Here is a 22,756-nt window from a genome sequence, read left to right as displayed (position 1 = left end):
GGTCTACCAATCATAGTGAATGCTCTAAGAATGAAGAATGGCCATGTATTGATAACAATTGCCTAATGGTCCTGTTTACTTTTATATTCTTCATTTCAATTGCATTTCTTGTTAATCCTTTTTGAGTGGGCAATGTATATTTGAGCTGAGATGATGAAAGCGGAAAGTCTACCTATTTTAGTGAAATTTTGTAACAATGAAGAATTATTGTGTTTTTTTTCTTCAATCTTTATAAGAACTATCTTTTTTAATAACCATTTCTCAATAATGAGTGGAGTGTCGTGGCCCAGTGGATTAGTCTCTGGACTTTGAAACAGAGGGTCTTGGGTTCAAATCCCAGCCATGGCGTAATTTCCTTCAGCAAGGAATTCATCCACAGTATGCTGCACTCAACCCAGGTGAGGTAAATGGGTACTGGCAGGAAGTAATTCCTCAAAAAAGCTGTGTGCACCTGTATAGGTAGCCTAGCTTAGCCGGGTAATAATAATAGCAAGGCCCACTGGGAGAACAGTTTTCGGAACTGAAGTGGCTACCCTGGGTAAATATGCCGCTATTATTATAATCCTTTCAACGTCTTCTAACTTTGTCAATTACAATTCTTCCTAAATTTTTTTTTCAGTGGGCAATGTATATCCGCGCTGAGATGAGGAAAGAGAAAGGTCTACCTATCCTTGTTGAGCTTCTGAGGATGAAGAATGACCGTGTGATGATCGCCGTTGCCAAGGCCCTCCGCAACCTCGCTATGGATCCAAGGAATAAAGATCTCATTGGTAAGCGGAGGATCTTTAACCCTAATTCTCCCAGGGGGGGCCATAATGGCCCCCCTCGATAATTTTCACGATATATCTGCTGCGCAAAATTTTTTGACCTTGCCGCTCACCGACTTTTTACTTTCAAGTCTCGCGCAAATTTTGAGACCAAATTTGTGACGCCCGCGTACGCGGTTACGACATTACGCAACATTATGTAAGTGCATGTCAGACCCCAAATTGCTCATAAACGTGATTTCATGTACAAATCCAATGCAGATTGTGTATTAGCCAAAATTCATAAATGTATCATTATTTCTACTTTTACTGATTAAACTTTATTAATTTTGTCTTGTTTATGATCAGAATTAAGTCTGGAACGATTTCCATCGAAAAAACAATGAAAAAACAAAAAGTAAAAAACAAAGAAATACACTGTACATAAGAAATAAAAAAAAACAATAAAATACATAAGAAATCGGTCTTGGTACCAGAATTTATTTCATTCACATTTGTTAGGAATGCTATAAAGAATATTTTCACCAAAAATTAGCATTCTAGGAGCTTTATTTAGTGAATCAGAGCAAAAAGTATGATTTCATGAATAAATTAGCATAATTAATTCATATAAAATATAAATATATCAGTGAAATTTACCAATGCAACTGCGTAGATTACGTCATTCTCTACCATCATGCAAATTTTCATTGTGATCGCGCAATCCGCGGCTGAGATCTTAATGGCCCCCTCCGGGAATGACAAGAATCAAAATACCCCAGGAGATTTAGGGTTAAAGGACAAGTCCACCCCAACAAAAAGTTGAATTGAATAAAAAGAGAAAAATCCAACAAGCATAACGCTGAAAATTTCATCAAAATCGGATGTTTGAATAAGAAAGTCATGATATTTTAAAGTTTCACTTAATTTCACAAAACAGTTATAGGCTTTCACACGACAGATTTTAGTGTTCCAGTGATGATTTGACATGTATGGAGTGGTCTCTATCTTATTATATCTGCCATAATAATCCAAACAGGTGATTGGTCTAAACCCAGTCATGTGACCAAAGATAGTTCCAACCAATGTCACGAAATTGGCAAGAATGCCAAGAATCCTGACATCGGACATCACATAATGGTAGAGTACCCTCAGCCATGACATCAGATGTACATGTTTCAAAAACTATTTACGGCTAAGTGCGGGGCTTAAACCAAACGCATGTGGGCACGTACAAAGCTAATCAATGAATTAATGAATTCTCTCACGAAGATTGTTATTCATTCAATTAGATGTACATTACTATCAGGGGCCTGTTTCATAAAGGACTTGCAACTGTTCCCATTATGGCAAATACCGTGGTTACCTTGATTTTGATTGGCTGCTGAGCCCTGTTGCCATGATTGTTGTCATAATGGCAAAGTCACAACAGTTGTAACTCTTTATGAAACGGGCCCCTGATGTGTTTAATTCCGATGATGGATATAAACCAAATATTTTCCCGCCTTCGATCGGAGGTTTGGTGAAAGTGTGATCCCCTCAGTGATGCGAATGCCACCATTTTCCTACCAGGTTGCGCCCCTCTGGAAAAAAAGTTGCATTCCGGTGGCACTTTGGTAACCATAGTCCCAACCACTTCCTCTGGTGGCCGTACATATTTGTTCACTTTCTTCTATTTCTTTCTGTTTTTTAGGCAAGTATGGTATGCAGGATCTTGTAGAACGTCTCCCAAGCTCCACCAGCAGTAGACGATCGGCCAAAGACATTTCTAATGAAGGCGTCGTCGCTGTCCTGAACACGATGACGGAACTGGTTACGAAGAACCAAGAAAATGCAAAGTAAGTAGAGTGAAACCTGTCAGCTATATCCCATTGATAGGGGCAGTTCCTATTTTTGGTGAAAGAAAAAAAGACTGAAAGATTGTTGCGGAGCTTTGTCACTTAGCTTTGCTGTACCATGTTTGAACAATCTTCACATGGCAACAATCCACACTTTGCCACTCTCCACCCAAGTGTTTAATGGGTACCCGGTAGGAAGCGAAAGCCTAATCATGTAATATGCCTCATACATGTAATTGAGCCTTTGAACTCTTGTTGGCATGCTCCCCAGGGAGTGGAGAAAGTGCATACATTGTATGGGGGCATGCCAGGATCCGATGACCGGGGTAATAATATATCTGTAAAGCGTTTAGAGACGTTGTTTTATTGTATTAAGCGCTACATGTATATAGAAGCGGATCATTATTATTTTTATTATTCAATGTGTATTTCTTATGTCTCTCATGATAATGATAATATCCAACATTTATATATCTGCAGATCCTTGCGGGGTGCATCGGGTATTGAGCGTCTGGTCTCTCTCACCAAAACCAACGGTGCTTACCCAGCGTCAGTCATCAAGGCTGCTTACCAGGTAGGTGTCTACGAATCTGGTGTCGATGGTACACCAGATACTACACTGAAAACAGAGCACTAAACAAAACTGCATGAGATTGAACCGAATGCAACACTGAAAGTCCAGTTATGGCACTGAACCGAAATTAAGCATAGACTGTTTATCATTGCTTCTTATCAGTTGTTGGTGTTAGAGCACAGCACTGAATTGAACACAACACTTCACTACCATTCACAATATTGACCTTGACATAACACCAATGGTACACAATCCTTATGATACACAACATGGAAGTCAACATAACACTTAGCAACCCAACCATCCATCACTGCAATCTAAACACAGCACCAATTGAACACAATGCTGAACTGAGCATAGCAATTAGCAGCAATCCACAACTGGGAACTAAACAAAACACCAATTTTAAACTGGAGACAATTCTGAACGACCAGCCAATGTAAAAATATCAAATAGGCATGTGTGCGTCGGGGCGAGATTTCGCACAAGGTGAAAGAAAGAAGCTCTATTGAATAGAGTGTCTCTTTCTTTCACCAAATGCAAAATGTCGCACCATTGTATGAATAAGAATATTTGTTATTTGTGTTGTACAACGCTTTCGGAAGTTAGCGAAAAATATGTCGAACAATGATCACATTTTCCTACATAAATCTATTAAAATAAATAAAATTTTGACAGTGATATTTTTATGGTGACGTTACCTTTTCCTGACCAGTGCAATGGTACATTGTGGACGGTACGCTTTGGGCGGTATGTGTGCAGGGGTACGAATGTTTGACATTCAGCCTCTCATTTGCTCGCATACAACAAGCTAAGTAAGTGTTGTACAATAAGGCTTGTTGCACTCTACCAAGTCGATAAATCCGTTGATGGCTTGCATCCTTTTAACACCGACACAGGTGCTACATGCCATGTGGGCTTATAAGGACATGCGTCCTCAGTACAAGAAGGACGGATGGGAAGAGAAGTTCTTCCACGCCTCCAGCACCTTCACGACGCTCCCCAGGAAAACGACAGTTGATGGGTCCCTGCCGCCGACGGCCAGCGAGAGCAAGAGCGAACCGACGAGCAGGACAAACACGGTCCAGAGGCATACTAGTAGTGAGTCACTTTGATGAGGAGGAGGATGGTGGTGGTGGCGGTGGTAATAAAGATGATGCTGATGGAGATGATGATGGTGGTGGATGTATTGGTGGTGGGAGTACTGATCGGATGAAGATGATGATAAATGAGAATGATGATGATATTGATGATGATGAAGATGATGATGATGGTGGTGGTAGTGGTGATGATGGTGGTGGTAGTGGTGATGATGATGATGATGATGATGATAATGATGATGATAATGATGATGTTGATGATGAAGATGATGATGATGGTGGTGGTAGTGGTGGTGGTGGTGGTGGTGGTGATGATGATGATGAAAGAGATGATGATTATAATGCTTATGATGGTAGTTGTATTGGTGGTGGGTGTACGGATGATGATATTGATGATGATCGAAATGGTGATGATGATGATGACGGTGATGATGATGATGTAGATGATGATTATGTTTATAATGATGATGATTGTGATGACGATGGTGATGGTGACGATGATACTGATGATGATTATGTTGATAATGATTTTGATGAAGATTGTAATGATGATGATGATGACGACGACGACGATGGTGATGATGATGATGAAGATGATGATGATGGTGATGAAGATGATGATGATGGTGATGATAATGATGATGATGAAGATGATGATGATGATGATGATGATGAAGATGATGATGATGATGATAATGATGATGATGAAGATGATGATGATGATGATGATGATGATGATGATGATGTTGGTGGTAGTGGTGATGATGATGATGATAATGATGAAGATGAAAGAGATGATAATTATAATGCTGATGATAGTAGTTGTATTAATGGTGGGTGTACGGATGATGAAGATGATGATATTGATGATGATCGAAATGGTGATGATGATGATGAAGATTATGTTTATAATGATGATGATTGTGATGACGATGGTGATGGTGACGATGATACTGATGATGATTATGTTGATAATGATTTTGATGAAGATTGTAATGATGATGATGATGACGATGACGATGATGGTGATGATGATGATGATGATTATGGTGATGATGATGATTATGGTGATGATGATTACAATGAACATTGTGACAGTGGTAGCCAAGGTTACCATGGTACTGTTATGTGGGAATACTCATCATCTCATCTGATTATGGTTATCCTAACAATAACAATCTTATTTGATTTCCTCCACCATCTGACTTCATCATTCCAGAAACCAACAGTTACGACATCAGCCAGCCCACGAGACCCGCCCCAGAGCTAAGCGACGCCCATCGCGATGAGGCTCCTCCCGCTTTTGACGACCCATACCCAATGAATACAGAGAATCAACCCATGTATGACGAACGATCCGTTGATAGGGACTTTGCTGCAGGTAAGAACGAACAAAAGCAATTTAAATCAATTTTTTTAATGTTTTCATAGTTATTGATCATTCTATAAAAAGCACCCTTTTTAAACAAAAACAAAAACAACGCTTGTTATCACAACACTGAACATACATGCTGCTAGAATTTATTCATGTTTGATAGTGCAAGCCCCTCATGATGAATATTTGTTTGTACTGGTATTCATAGTACGTGTATTAAGTTGTAGATGAAGTTACATGTATGCTTTCCCAAGTGAATCACCTGTTAGAAGGCCTCCTGGCAAGTCCATAAAATAATCAACCTTTTTATCCGTCCGACATACCCTTTTCTCAATTTTTACGTCATGACCTACGCAAGGCATGACAACGAGTGCATTATAATTGTTCATTTTTCATCCTCATATGGATGGCTTTTTGCGTGCATACTGTATGGCGTGGCCCCTAAAGTTTTGTAAAGAATCTGTAATGCAGCTCATTTTGTAGTAGTATTACCTTAACACATCAAATTGTCCAAAGTTAAAGAGAAATTCCAGTAGTTGCAGTAAACACTGATTTCATGAGAAAGTCTGTAAAACCAGGCTTAATTGTCAGTATGTCATCGAGGATCTAGATCTGGTACAGTTACATAAACTGAACTTTGTGAAATCTTGAAATCTACGCTGAATAATGTTCAGACTGAACTCCCCCAACACAGATAAGCGCACGTGGGACAGTGTATAATTATTGCTCTGAGCGTCGGGCCCGACGCTCTACCCGAATCCTGTGCTTATTTGCTGATTTCTCAGCAATTACACAATTTCTTCCAGAATCCTTTGGCACATGCGTTTTATTTATACAAACAGACACTTTGGTGGTCATTTCATTGGATTCTGTACGAACTCATTTTGATATCGTTACCAAAACTAGCATTTACCTTTAACAAGGCTCCACATTAACTTTTTTTGGTGGTGGCCCGTTTGGGCCACCAAAATCTTCAAATAATTTTTTTTGGTGGCCCGATATTAAAGTTTGGTAGCCCGAAAAAAAATATAAAAAAAACATTAATTAAAAATGAATAAAACAAACTTCTGAAATATTAATTCTGCAGCCACTACCACTAAGTTACTTTCACTTTGTAAATCTTGCTTGCTGTTATCTTACTTTGCTAACTGATTTGTGGTAATATATAAATTGTTCTATCATTGTAAATATGAAATGATTGAAAGAGAATAAAAGAATTGTATTGTTCCCAGGTTGTGTGGACTTTTTTCTTCCTTTTTTCTTCTTTTTAATCCTAAAAGATTATGCAGGCCCAAATCCAGTTTATTTTCTCTTCCAGCATATTATAGCAGGAGAAAATCACAGAAAAATATGCTGCAAATTTGAACAATGCATAAAAGGGAGAAACAAACAAAAATAATTTTTAGAATAGTATATTAAGAAAAGAAAAAAATAGTAAAATAAATAAGTGAAATAAAACACAAGAAAGAAAAAACAAAGAACAGGAAAAAAAAATTTAGAGAAAAAAACCAAAAGAAAATGAAAGAAAAATGAATAAAACAAAATTAATAAAAAATGGGGGAAATTATTATTATTATTTGTTTTTTAGTAGAAACATATTCTTTAATCAGGCATATTCAATGGGAAGGGGTATAAATGGTTTAACCACTATAAAAAAAAATGAAAGAAAAAAATAGAAAAAAATGGCAAAAGTTATATCTGGAAAAAACAGTGTGAGAAAAGTCCTTCCCTATATTTGCCAAAAAGCCTCGAAAAAAATTCACATTTCATATCAATGAAATGCCTTTCCAAAGTATTTACTTCCTCAAGAGTGGTTTAAGAAGTCATTTATAAACAAGAAAGAAAGAAACTGTCTGTTTATTTTTGGCTAGAAAAGACACAGCTTCGAAAGAAACCAAGTATCAACATACATACAAATGCACACGTGGGACTGTGATGTACTCACCTATGTGTTTTATGTGTATTAAATGCATTTGGAAATCGGTCTTTTTTAGTCAAAAGAGAGGTCATAATTCCCCTTTTTAATGCGTGCAAATAATCAGGTTACACCAGATTTTAGTAATATGGACTGTAGAAGGGCATTTCATTGGTGTAAAATGTGACTTTGACGTAGATTTACAAGGTTCTGTGGAAGATTTCTTAGCAGCAACATTTCGTATCGCAGCTCCCTGAGTCTGTCTACTACCGCACAGCTAGCTGCAGTGGTTTCACGCATGCAAATCTGTATGCTGTAGCGGTAGGCCTACATACTGTCATGACTATGCAATCTTTGTGTGTGTGTATTTGTGTGTAAATTAACAAAAAGGGCGCATGACGAATTGGCTTGCAATTTGAACTGTAGAAAGTTGATAAATGCGTGCAAAATCGGGAGAAAAATTGCGCTACTTTGAAAATTATTGGTTGCCCGATTCGGGCCACCAAAACTTAACATTTTTTCAATAATGGTTGCCCGAGGTGAATTTCTGGTGGCCCCGGGCCACCGGGCCACCGCTAATGTCGAGCCTTGCCTTTAATGAACTGTAGTATCCTTTCCCATATATAAGCTAAGTGCAAACATATCTATGTTATCTAGTATTCTTGTTAGTAAAGAACGATAATGTGTTCACTTTTGACTCCAGAAAAGAATCGATTAAAGGACGATCCGTATACAAATTATAGATTCAGATCTAAAGGTAACATTTGATTTATCATCCTTTTTACCTATGAAATAACTCTAAAGTAGCTCTATACTCTGAAATCTAATCCCGTTGAAAAATCTATTTATTGATATTCAAATATATATACTTGTAAACTCTATTTGAAGGTCACGTCCACCCCAACAAAAAGTTGGTTTGAATATAAAGAGAACAATCCAACAAGAATAACTCTGAAAATTTCATCAAAATCGGATGTAAAATAAGAAAGTTATGACATTTTAAAATTTCCCTTAATTTCACAAAACAGTTATATGCACATCCTGGTAGGTATGCAAATGAGGAGACTGATGACGTCATCCACTCACTATTTCTTTTGTATTTTATTATGTGAAATATGAAATATTCTAATTTTCTCTTCAATGATTTTTTTATATATATTCAAATCAACATTTTTCTGGGGTGGACTTGACCTTTAACATCATATGGAGAAATTATCACTGATCAATATTCATTCCCCTTCCTCAAACAAAGTGATAAAAACACATCTACCTTCTGAAAATACTAAACTGAACTTAATCCCCAAAATATTAGAAAAATTGCTCCTTTCCTTGAACACTATTAAGCATCACATGGATGAATCATAACTGATCTCTACTTATTCCTCTTCCCCAACAAACAAACTGCAAAAAAAAAAAAAAATCATCTACCTTCTAAAAACACTGATTTGAGCTTGTGAATCATTCTTTCTGAAATAAGCTCTGAAAATGTTGCTGTCTACCCTGAACACTATTTTAGCGATTGTAGAGATTATACCAGGGCCCCGTCTTTCAAAGAGTTACGATTGATCCAATCAATCAATCAATCAATCGTAACTCTATGGAAATCCATCAGTGTCTAACTCTATGGAGATCCATCTGTGTCATAATTTTTTTCTACAGGTCATTTGCAAAACGTCCTTTGTAAACAAAGGAGAACACACCAAATTATCAAGAAATCAATGAATTTATGGATATACATTCATACATGTATCTAGACAATTTTTGGAACAAACATGCATTTTATATGTTGACTTTGCTGGCTTTCCATAGTTGCGATTGATGGGATCAATCGCAACTCTTTGTACGATGGGCCCCTGATCCTCCTTCATTTTTCTTCCCCACACAACCTGAAAATACTATATAGCAAATTGAAAAGCCATACTAACATACAATGACTTAAATCATGGCAAGCATTTATTGGTATACACACAAGTGTACAATGAATTTATCATAACAAACACATGCATGTTATCTCATAAATGTATCTACTTACATGTAATAAATGACGAAGACAGTGACTGAAGGAGGAGAAAGATTCATTATTAAGACAGGATATGTTAAATGCAATGTGTTTTTTTTCTTCAAAATTCATTGAATTAAGGTGCCCTTCCTATTAATCATATTTTGAATAGACCCTTATGTATGGTGTGTGGGTTTGACTCTTTAGTTACAGTGTATACGTTGCATGTCATTAAAAAAGGGCTGTATTTCTATTTATCTCTTTAACATGCATTTCCTTTCCAAAGATTGCCCTTTAATATTTCTTCCTTCCATGCATGACTTTAAAGGAGAATGAAACTCTTGGAGCAAGTTAGCTTTTGTGAAAGCAGAAAAATCAAAGAATAAGATCAACAAAAGTTTGAGTAAAATGGGACTAGCAATAAAAGAGTTACATGTATGAGCATTTGAATGTCGAGATCACTAATGCTATGGAGATCCTCCAATTGGCAATGCGACCAAGATCTATGATGTCACAGATGAACAACTCTCCCCTTTTGGACACTGAAAATATACCCCAAAACATCTCTTTTTGCTCATTTTAATCATATGACAAACGATTCATCAATGATGTAATGTTGTGAAACCTCTGTACTTGTCCTCTCATAAAGAGAACACCTCACCTTGTGATAGACTCTACAAAAGTGAGAATATAAGTGAAATAAGTACTAAAGTAATGAGGGAGTTGTACGTGTGTGACATCACAGATCTTGGTCGCATTGCCAATGGGAGGATCTACATGGAATTAGTGATCTCAATATTCAAATGCTCATAACTTTCTTATTATTCATTCAATCTTCCTCAAACTTTCAACAATATGTTTCTTTGATTTTTCTCTTTGATATGGATTCAGCTGGTTTCAAGGGTTTCATTCTCCTTTAATATTTCTTCCTTCCATGCATGACTTTAATACTAAATGCTACTGTCAGGTCAGCGAAACCGACTCCAGACCGATCAAAGCTATTACATTATATCCAATGATTTCGTTGGTATGCCTGTAGCACAAGGGGGAGTTCACATAAGCATTCTTTAACGCTTTGCAATCGCTTTCCAATGTTTATTTTCCTTCTACATGTACATACACAGCTTTAAAATTCGATGAAGATGCATTTCTTCTGATCTGTTTTATCTTTATATCATATCACTGATGATTGTGTGCTTCCATAGGAAAACATGATCTTGCCAAATGATAGAAATTAGCAGTAGTTTCAGGCATGATTTTTCTCAGTGGATCTGTAAATTTCCACAGATTTTGAAACATTTTTTCCCATGATATTTTTCCTATAATATTTTGTGAAGAAGGCAGAGCGGGTATCTTCATGTACATGTATATTATATCCCCAGAATGTTATTCTAAAATGCACTAAAACATGATTTTTTTTTCATTAAAAAAATTGAAAAATTTATGGTGGAAGGGGGGATCCCATGTCCCCCTCCCCCCATAGGCCTACCAACTTCCAGGATGTGTGGTCACTGAGCTTGCTCACGAGGGGAAATTTTCTTTTTACTTGTAGTGCTCTATTTAGCTGGAAAGATTTAATGCAGTTGCTCTTTCTCAAGCTTGCCAGTTCACCATCTTCCATGTATATGCAGCAAATTACCCATAATTCTATTCAGCATTGTACTGGGTATATTTTCCGCTATTGTGCATCAAATCTGTCTAAATTGCAAGAACTTTAAATCATGACACTTATGCAATGCAACATAATGTGAACTCCCCTAAAATATTTGTTGCAACTATATTTTGTATTGCTAAAACGATATCAATTGCCCTTGTGCATGGGAAATTGGTAATTTATATTATATTTATTTGATTGTTGTAAGAACTTGGCTAAATTTAGTTATTATATCAATTTTTTATTAATTCCACTAACACCCCTAATTTTGAATGGAATGATCTAATTCCTGCATGCTCCTTTACATGTGGAATGTGCCATTATGCCTAACAGGGTGGCTCATAGCTGCAACATACTAATTTCCTAAACCATTTTGTATTTCTTCATTGCTTTTCTTCCCATGTCTGTGCTTCTCTTGCCCTGTGTGTGTGTATGTAGAGGATGATTTGATGCAGCGCCTAGAACCCTATGCTAGAGAAAGCATATCCACATACAATAGTCAAGGTAGGTGGCAAACACCCCTCTTTGGTGAGTGGAATAACCCCTTGCACTGTGTGGTAGCATTGCACCGAGATTGCACCATGTTTCTAAGGAGGGGTGCTAGAATTCTGTACAAAAGAAGTGTATCCACGTACAGTAGGATAGGTGGTAAACCCCCCTCTTTCATGAGTGGAATAACCCCTTGCACTGCATGGTAGAATTGCATCAAGATTCTTCCATGTAACTTGGAAGTGGGTGCGAGAACTCTATTGGAATAACCCATTGCACTGTGTTTTAGCACTGCATTAGAAGTACACTTTATTGTTTAGTGATGGTAGTACTCTTTATTAAAGCCCCTTTCACAATTGGTGGTGCAACTGCTTACAACCGTTGCGATTGTTTGCAACATATAATGTGAGTGCAAATGATTTCACAAGCAATTGTGAAAGCCCCTTAAAGAATGTTTTCAACATACAATATTCTAGATAGGGAGTACCCTCTGAATTGTGATGTAATAATAGAAAAAGAAAATTAGATAAAATAGAAATGTTGACATCTCTTAAAGAATTTCTCTGTTTCCATTAGTATTAATGCATGAATTAACATGAAATGATGTAAATATAACTCCACATTTCCGTAGTTTTACTTGAAAGACTGTATGGCCCGTATTCTGAAGTCGGGTTTAACTTAAACTCAGGTTTATTATTATTATTATTATTATTATTTGTTTGGCGTCAACTGTGCCTGGGAGGCGAAAAGCGAACTGAAACACTATGACCCGCAGGTCTCTCCTCCTTTAAAGTTGTGGTTTAAGTATGGATAGCCAATTGTTACATAAATCACTAATGGTAGAGATATCATATTTCAGCTCATTTGGCTCTGAATTCATTCATAATTGTCTAGGAAGTATAAATAGATGATTGTCCTCACCGTCTATGAATCAGGAAAGAGCACAGTTGAGTAAACATAAGAAACATAAAACTTAATAAAAATGTTGACACTTGTGACTTCCCATAATTTTAGCACAGAGTTAGACCATGGTCTAAGTTAAACCAGGGCCTCGTCTTACCAAGAGTTACGATTGATCCAATCAATCGTAACTCTATGGAAATCCACCAATGTCATATTTTTTTCTATAGGAAATTTGCACAATGTCCTTTGTAAGCAAAGAGAAGCACAGTGAATTTTCAAGATAACAATGAATGCATGAATATACATGTACATTCATATCTAGAATTTTTTTGAACAACCATGAGTAATACATGTTGATGTTGCTAGCCATCCATAGTTGAGATTGATCGGATCAATCGTAACTCTTTGGAAGACAGGGCCCTGACTTCAGAATACAGACCTACTGTATGTGTCCAAGTTCAGTTGAATTTGGGGTGTGACTGACTGTAATTTTAGGGGTGTGGCTAATCAGCCCCTCCCCCTCTTTCTCTCTCCCTTTCCCTCACTATTTTTATCCTCACTTTGACCTCTCTCTCCCTCTCTCCTCTCTGTGTTAACTTATTTAAATTCATGTTTATATTAATCATGAAGGTGTTCTAAACTAAAGGAAATAATCAATATTTACTATTATTTATAACTTCGTGCACATGCTCTGCTGTGGATTAAAAATCATGCTTAATTATACAACTTATTGATTATTTGAAGAATATCATGCAACTCCCAAATTTAAAAAAAAATCTATTAATAATGATTTGCATAGTATACATGTAAGTAGCATTGTGATTGTTGCATCTTTGATAAAAAAAGATTTAATTGAAATTTACATGTATATACTGTTATTTCTTTTTATGGTAAAGTATAAGACGAAATATTATTGTCAATTTCATGAATATCATAGGATCAGAGTTTTTATCATTGAAATAAATATATTGCAATGTGTTTTTTTTTTTATTTGGTTAAAAAATTACCATTATTGCCAATTGAAATAAATATTGCAATGTATTTTTTTTTCTTTGGTATAAAAATTACCATTATTGTTGCCAATTTGGTGATCAAATGAATCTCTTGTTTCTCATTTCCTTAGACCGATTAGCTGATAACATGATACCGGGAGAGGAGATTCCCATGCAGCCGCTCTCCTCAGATTACGCTGATAATCCTTACGCCAGCACGGGCCGGAAATCCGCACCTATCGGAGGAGTGTCTGTCTATGGAAGGGTGCGTACTATTTCAATTTTGTGGTTCTTTATAAGCCTGGGATGAATAATCTTTTTGCCATTTGATTGTTAGCCGTAGTAAACAGTCCAATAATTCGAACAATCAAGATTCCCTGATCAGGGTTCCCACAGAAATTTGAAAACAGAATTCCATGACTTTTCCGTGACCAAATTGCTGCTTTCCATGACGTCCCGGGAGTTATGTACAGAATTTGGGATGTCACGAAACTGGGGAAATTAAAATCATGAGCACCGATTATAATAGCAGAGTATGAGAGTTGCAAGCCATGACATACTGGAAAGCTGCCATAGCCAAGAGGTAAATGAATGCTGTGACTTTTCACAAATTTTCCAAATTCCCTGACTTTTCCCTGACTTTCCATGACCTCAAATTTTTCCAGGATTTTCCATGGCTGTGGGAACCCTGCTGATTATCAGAAATCACAAAAAGTTGACCTCTTTACATGACCAACCAGTGGTCACAGATAATGAGGTTGCATGCCACAGTTGCCAGCATGGCCGTCCTTATCAGGTCTTGATAGAGTTGAAATATCTCAAATTCCAAGGATAAGGCCAAGAACGTCTGTGAGATGCTGAACACTGTTCAATTGGCTTTGTCTCCCTGTTTTCCAGGGGGTGCTGCCTACGGTAAATAACAAACGCAGCGCCCCTGAAGAAATTGGCATCCCCGCTTCCCAAGGCCATGAGAAATGAGCCTCGATACTTGGATGTCCCATTCATGTTTTGCTTGTTGCTATGCCTGCTAACCTCAGGCAAGGTGTTATTGGCCTTGATTGCAATTTTGACTAATGATCATTGAGGGAACTATGTATACAAGAAAGGTTATTAGAGTTACGATTGATCCAATCAATCGTAACTCTGGAAATCCATCAGTGTCATAATTTTTTCTACAGGTAATTTACACAATGTCCTTTATAGTAAACAAAGAGAAGCACAGCAAATTTTCAAGAAAACATTGAATGCATGATTATACATGTACATCCTACTGTAGTTAGAAAATTATTATCACTTATTATAATTTGTGTCACTCTTTCGTTGTTACCTTTGATATTTTGTATAGCCTCCTTTTAAACTGTCTTCCGTCTCTCCTTTATATTATAGATTTGTAATATACGTACTGAAACTAAGTTACGGGGGCTTGCCTCTCATACAAGCTTTGCTTTTCTTGGCAAGCCCCTACGTTCTGTTTTATATAGTCATTATAGTCAAAGTTACTTAAGTTCGCATTAGTTCTCATTGTTTATACCTTATTCTGATTGATGTTGTACTTAAGTTTGACTATGTATTGTTTGATTTTGTTGTGCTTTGTGAACGGAAAATGAATAAATCTAATCTAAAATATTTTAGAACAAACATGCATAACAGATATTGACGTTGTTGACTTTCCATAGTTGTGATTGATTGGATCAATCACAACTCTTTGTATGACGGGGCCCTGTTTATTAAGCCCAGGGGCCCGTTGCATAAAACTTTTGCCATAAAAAAACTATGGTAAATAAACAAAAACTCTGGCAAACAAAATTATGCAATTGAAAATTACACTAAAAAACTGGCAAAATATTTGCCAGAGTTTTTTAAGGCAAAAGTTTTATGCAACGGGCCCCAGGTGTTAAAGTATCTTATGTTTTTTATTTAATTTCTGATTTTTTTGAAAAAAAAATCATATTTCCCTTTGTCTGCAGGCCCCAGAACCGCAAGTGGAGCATTCAAACTATGCCTCGGTGAACCAGTCGATGAGCCATGACTCCTACGACCGCAGCAAAGACTACGGTGATTACAGTACTGCTCAGCACGTTCAGCTCCAGGCCCAGGACGAACCGGCAGGTGACTCATGGGTGTAAGACCGCACCCCTCCACCGACCACGCCCCCCTTTTTTGTTTACCCCATCAAGGATTGGCACTTTCTACTTTAATAGCAGACCTATATTGAGATGTTGATGTCAGATTAAGAATAGTGTATAGATCGGATTACTGCTTAACATCCCAAGCCCAAGATAAACAGACAGGGGACTAATGGGTGTAAAAGTACACCCCTCCATTGACCACGCCCTTTCTATATCCCAAGATGGATTGGTATTTTCTACTCTGGCGTATTTCAGTCAGCTGTGGTCCATGACCGATGAACAATTTGGAAAGCAAGGAAGTTGAATTTCATCGAGCTGAATATAACTATGAATGTAGGATTTATTAAACATGTACTTGAAGTACAGTGAAACCTGTTTACAGTGACCATCCGAGGGGAACACAAAATCTTGCCTTTATAGCCAGATGGCTGCTATAGACAGGTTCTTATACACACAATCTATCTCCATGGGAATCGGTTTTAATGGTCACTATAGGTAGGTGGCTGCTATAGACAGGTTCTTATATAGAAAATTTGCCTCCATGGGAATCGGTGTTATTGGTCACAATAGCCAGATGGCTGCTATAGACAGGTTCTTATACACACAATCTGTCTCCATGGGAATCAGTTTTAGTGGTCACTATAGGCAGGTGGCTACTATAGACAGGTTCTTACGCACACAATGTGCATCCATGGGAATCAGTTTTATTGGTCGCTATAGACAGGTGGCTGCTATAGACAGGTTCTTATACACGCAATCTGTCTCCATGGGAATTGGTTTTAGTGGTCACTATAGGTAGATTGCTGCTATAGACAGGTTCTTACACACACAATCTGCCTCCATGGGAATCGGTTTTAGTGGTCACTATAGGCAGGTGGCTGCTAACACAAGTTTGACTGTACATGTACTTACAAAGTTGTATGCTTAAATGACCCGTATTCAGTTTATCATTTGTGTAGAGTTTGAAATTTTGAGGAAAATAATTTGACGATTGACAGTTTTCTGTACACTAATACATGTATATCAAGGTGGACATTTCTTCCTGCCATGAATGTATATAATGTATTCAGGAGTGGTTCCCGGAACTGCTCATAATAGGAATAAATTTTGACAGCAAATATAATTACATCAGATTTGAAAATTCAGAATGGGAATTACTGTCACTGCTCATCAAATTATGACCGTGTTTTCCCAGTCTGTAAGCACTGACTCGAATATAACACTTTAACCAATTATGCATGTACAATTCACTTCTTGTCCTATGCTGAAATACATGTATAATATTGTATTCAATTCATAATAAATAGCCCATTGTGGTCTAGTGGTTCGGACTCTCGCCTTTGAAACAGAGGGTCATGGGTTCAAATCCCAGCCATGGCGTGTTTTCCTTCAGCAAGAAATTTATCCACACTGTGCTGCACTCGACCCAGGTGAGGTGAATGGGTACCCGGCAGGAGTAATTCCTTGCATGCACTGAGCGCCGGTGATGGTAGCTCGAGCTAAAGCCGGGGTAATAGTAGCAGCGCTTTGTATCCTCAGGCAAAAGCACTTTATAAATCCAGCTATTATTATTATTATTATATGGATGGGTATTATATAACTGCTGCTATGTAGGTTCTTATCCAATTCTGAGGAGTCTATTAAGTTCCGCTGTGCATGTATTTTAAGGAATTCCATTTTCCAAAGCCCCTTCAATCTTTCAAAGTTCGAGTTTAGCAAAAAACAATCACTAATATTACTTTGAATTTTTGAATGACCGTCGTTCAAATCATGGCCTGGTTATATCTACGTGTATATTAATGATCCATAAGGTTTATATAGTCTAGTATGGTGCACATGCTTGTCAACGTATAGAGCTGTTTTAGTTCTCCTATGATCAATGCTTCCAGCACTTGAAAGTATTTTAAAAAAAGAAGATGTCTCGAGGCCAATGCTAAATGATATCTTACTTCTTTTGTTAGGTCATAGGCATTCACTGTCTTCAACTTTTTTTCAGTAATGTGTGGATTTTACATATGTATTTTTGCTTCTTTTGGGAGTAAATGCCCCTTTCCACCATGCAATCATGATTGTTTTCATTTTTTGGTTTTCGCACGTTATAGAGATCGATATGTAATAATCTACAAGCTAAATCATGCTCATCACTTTGCTCGTTAAAAAAAATGGATATGCCAAATTGCCCCATCAAGGGACTTGCACTCTTTGTTAAGAACTTAGAACACTGGAGCGTTGTGGCCCAGTGGATTAGTCTTCGGACTTTGAAACAGAGGGTCGTGGGTTCGAATCCCAGCCATGGCGTAATTTCTTTCAGCAAGAAATTTATCCACACTGTGCTGCACTCAACCCAGGTGAGATGAATGGGTACCCGGTAGGAAGAAATTCCTTGAATGCTTTGAGCGCCTAGGCAGCCCAGCTAAAGCCGGGGTAATAATAATAGCAGGGCCCGCTGGGAGAACAGTTTTCGGAACTGAAGCGGCTTCCCTGGGTAAATATACCTGTATTATTATTATTATTATTATAATAATTTACTATTTTTAATTTTTTTGAAAATTTCACCACTGGGAGTATTCCCTTTGTGAGATACCCGTTATAACATCATGAAAATATACTACCATTAATTTTCCCTCTTCAAATCAAAATCGCAAAATGAAGTTTAGGCATAGAATAATTATCAATATACTGTTGCCTGTCCTGATCTGTCGCATCAAAGTTTTGACTCTGACATCAAACTTTTTCAGTATTTAGATCACCGATACAAAATTACCGTATATGATCATTATGGAGTGTTAAGAATAGTGGTGACGAAGGAAAAAAGACATCAACGCTTTTCAGAACTGAATGTTTCCCATTGTCTTAGTTCGAAGCTGTTTTTTGTCGAACTGGGCCCCCATCTTATAAAGAGTTCTGAATGATCGGTTCAACCTCAACTACATGTATATGGAAATCCATCATTGTCATAATTTTTCCTACAGGAAATTTTTTACATTGTCCTTTTGTGAACAAAGGGGGACATACTGAATTATGAAAAAAACAATGAATGTATGAATATTCATAAAACATGACTTTTTTATGTTGAGATTGCTGGCTTTCCATAGTTTTGTTTGATGGGATCAATCTCAACTCTTTGTAATACGGGACCCTCATGTTACCTTGCTTGACAAGCTTAAATGAAAAAGGTTGTGAAAAATTGCTTTCAGACTTGTAGAAAATGAAAGATATTTGTTCGCAGATTATTTCATTACCAATACCAGTAGCACAATATTTTTCATTAATTTCTTCCTAAAATCATACACTTTTGCAATTTGCACTCTCATAGAAACAGTAGGTTTTAAATCGTTTTCATTCATTATTATACTTCCATTCTCTAAAAATAATGAAATGTAATTCAAATAATTTGAAGACTTCCTTTGTAAAGAGTTAAGGTGTAACACCCTTGAATTAACTTTCCATAAAAAATATGTACTTCCTTTTTAGTGAATATACAAATTTGTATCTTTTTTAATTCTTGTTCGTTTCCATGTTGAGTGCATTTACAAAATGATATCTCACTTTGTTGTGCACCATAAATTTTAACATTAATGCCAAGTTCTTATTGACAGCTTTCAAAGGCCACAAATCAATCAATCATTCATATCTTTTATCTGTATTCATACGTTAAATGTATTCAGCTTAAAAAATTGTACTTAGAATTCTTAAGAACTTTAGGTTTGGGATCAGTAATGTGGAGTCTCCTACTATGGCTAGACCTGTAATTACATTTTATGGGATTATCAATCATATAAGATTTTTTTAGAGAGAAATATATTTGAGGGGAGGTATTTTTGTAGGGATGTAGTCGCGGCCGCATGTTGCCGACCCTTGCCTCGGCCTCGGACCAAGTCTCATTCAAAAAATCTACAGGAGAAGGTTATCTCCAGTTGCCTTGTTTCTTGGAACTGCAAGCCTAGACTACCCTCCCTGCTGTTTTATTAAGGACAGACAATTATGGTTTCTTAAAGGTAAAAGAGAGTAGTTGCAGCAACAATTAGTTCACGAGAACGTCTTTTTAAAATCAAGGTCAATTACCACCATATTATCATAGATCTAGATCTGGTACATTGAAATCAACGTTGATTTTACTGTCCTTATCTTTGTGAAATCATGGAATTTGAGCCGAAAACCGATAATTCTGATGATCACTGACACAAAAAGGCATATGTGGGAGAGTGTATTAATATCACTTGAAAAAAGACCTAACATTTTATGGAAGTGTGTGTTTATATTGCTCATTTTTCAGCAACTACACATTTTTTCCAAGATTCACATATTTTTATTTATACATACAGTATATACAAACACTTGGGTGGCGATTTGATTGGATTCTATTCGAACTCAATTTGAGGTTGTTACCAAAACTGGCATTCGTCTTTAACCATAATGTCATTATATCTATTACCATGGTAACTGAGCTCAGCAGCCACTGACAATCAAGGTTTCGATCGTAGTCACCATGATAGCAAAGTTACCATAATTGTAAGTCATATATGCGTGAAAAAACACATATATCTACTAACTTTTTTATTCAATTTCTCCTCATCGCAATGGACGAAAGAATTGTGACAATACCCGCATGCATGCATGTCTTCATCAACAGTAACAAAGATACGTGTATGTGGATTGTACATTATGTTGATCAAAGCTTAAGAAAATATTCTTTTCATTTTTTTGTCAAGTTCAACTAGAAAAAAAGATGGAAATATTTTTGTGGAGAAAATGCCTTACATTTTGGTCTTGTACAAAGAATAATTGGTCAGAAATTCATTAAGTTTGTATGTTCTTGTTGATGATGATGATGATGATGATGATGATGATGATGATATGATGATGATGATGATTATGGTGCCGGTAATGATAATGATGACAAAAGTGATAATGATGATTTTCTAAGATTGTTTGCATTGCTCACTTTATGTATTCAGGTTACAAATATGCTCTCCTAGTAAATTCAAAGTTTTTGTGAAAATATAAAAAAATATATTTGTAATAAAATTGAGATTTGGAGTGATATACAGTATTTTATCACATCTCTCTCCCTCTCTCTGTTTCTATTTCTCTTTATTCTATATCCCTTCACTGTATGTTTTATGAGATTATTTATTCATTAGAATTTTGTTGCTTTTGAAGATTTTGTTGTTTTTTCATCTCATTTTAGTCTTCATCATTGAGTCTGTTTGCCCAAAGTCAATGTTCATCATTGATATACACTTGCAATTTATGTTATATTAACCGTACTGTACATAATTAAGTTTTCATTCATTTGGGCCTACATGTATGTATAGATCCATATACACATGGGTGCATACAAAGCTTTGTAAAAGTCACCCCTTTTGAAATGAATGGAACTTCCCAAAGCACAGCAGCATATTGCATATTGAGGGGCTGGTCGATTGTTATAGATGGGGGTGCTTGAACGATTGATGTTTGAGGGAAAAGTATTGCCATTTGAAAGTACTTGTACAATTTAATAAATGCTAGTGATAAATGCTACAGATTGTATCGTCTAAACATGATTGGAGGTAGAAGGACATTGGCCATGTATGTAACATGAATTACTTAATATGTAGATAATGCCTTTTAACTACCAATAGATAGTATTCTAAAGTCCAGTTTAACTTAGGCCATGGTCTAAATCTCTACTAAGATTATGAGAAGCTACGAGGTTCAAGATATTGTTAACGCCGCAATTCTTATTATTTTAATTTCTTGTCTTTACTGGTATCTTTCCAATAATGAGGAAGAAAACTGTTGTATTTATCATTTCGAGAATTATGTTAATAATTTGAATGCCAAATATGATGATAAAAGATTGATCACCTAATTCTAGGTATTGATGCCCCCGTTTGGCTTCCCGTAGTAACAATCCTAACTTTTGTCTTCAGACCATGGTTTACGTTAAACCAGAGTACAGAATATGGGCATATGTGGATTGTATGCATAAATGCCCTTACGTGTAAATTGTGATGTGTAATACACAGAAGATATGTGATTTATGGCGTGAATTATGTCAGAAATCTAGGAAAAGGGAAGGAAATGAATGTCATTTACCCCAGAAGGACTGATTATAAACCAAATAGAATTTGAATCGAAGTTAAATGAATAAGGTACTATATTGTGTAGATTATTGTAAAAGTTTTGAAATCCTAAACTGTACAGCCACGCACCATTTTCTATTTATTATTCACAAATTGTATTCATAAAAAATGTAAAATAAGAAGACAAAAAATAAGTTCATGTACATGTTAAAAGAGGTATAGCAGAAGGTGTTTATGACTTCAATTAGAAATGTCTTTGCTTCTTTATATATTTCTTGCTGCGTTCATACAAAGAGATTGTTTGTTATTGTTGTGTACATTCAGGTGTCCGATTGCTTTATCGGTTTTTAATCCACCGGTTAGAAAGCAGAGGGAACTAGCTAGTAAGTCCTGGAACTAGTTATAAGTTGAGAGAGCGAGAGAAAGGTTGAGGTTAGAAGTTAGTAGGTTGAGGAACGAGAACGACTTACAGATAAGAATGTCACGTTATGTCATGACCTTAGGGGCTCTCTGCATCATTCAAAGAAATTTAAGAAAAAATGTCACATCATATCAGACATGCCAACCGTTCCCTTTATAGAGTATTGGTTCCTCTTTTTTGCTATGAATACACCAATACTTGTTTTGTATGATTTGTTGCTTTTTTTTTCTAATTTTCGATCATGGAGTATGTGTTACACACGGTAACAAGGGCGTGACACTAGCGCCGGTCCGACAGTCCCAGACCAGTAAAAATCACTGTCGGGCCAGTAACTTGTTGCATGAAAAGAACATGTAAATTCTTGCCTACGAGCACATGTTTAAAATGGTTTTCAAGTAGAGTCATTTCACATGTTTTTTTTTCACCGATCTCACTACAACAGACTGGCGATTGTAACATTGAGACAAATTTTTAAAAATACTATTTTTTTTTTCAATAGATACTTTTTTTTCGTTCTAAGAATACTTTTTTTTGTTGTAGAAGGTTGGCA

General features: G+C 36.5%; 1 protein-coding gene across 1 annotated transcript in view; it reads left to right on the top strand.

Moving 5' to 3' along the window:
• LOC129263896 (splicing regulator ARVCF-like) overlaps positions 1-17,923 on the top strand; it is a 101,749-nt gene extending 83,826 nt beyond the window's left edge. The window contains exons 22-30 of the mRNA XM_064100748.1: positions 620-770; positions 2,440-2,584; positions 3,065-3,158; positions 4,058-4,259; positions 5,478-5,639; positions 11,640-11,705; positions 13,717-13,850; positions 15,553-16,363; positions 16,439-17,923. Coding sequence (XP_063956818.1) covers positions 620-770; positions 2,440-2,584; positions 3,065-3,158; positions 4,058-4,259; positions 5,478-5,639; positions 11,640-11,705; positions 13,717-13,850; positions 15,553-15,711 — 1,113 coding nt within the window. The 3' untranslated portion in view covers positions 15,712-16,363; positions 16,439-17,923. The remainder of the gene's footprint in view (positions 1-619; positions 771-2,439; positions 2,585-3,064; positions 3,159-4,057; positions 4,260-5,477; positions 5,640-11,639; positions 11,706-13,716; positions 13,851-15,552; positions 16,364-16,438) is intronic.
• Positions 17,924-22,756: the final 4,833 nt, after the last annotated feature.

This window comes from Lytechinus pictus, chromosome 6 (genome assembly GCF_037042905.1).
Source record: "Lytechinus pictus isolate F3 Inbred chromosome 6, Lp3.0, whole genome shotgun sequence".
NCBI lineage: Eukaryota > Metazoa > Echinodermata > Echinoidea > Temnopleuroida > Toxopneustidae > Lytechinus > Lytechinus pictus.
The sequence above is the reverse complement of the archived record's forward strand: the minus strand, read 5'-3'. Positions and strand labels throughout refer to the sequence as shown.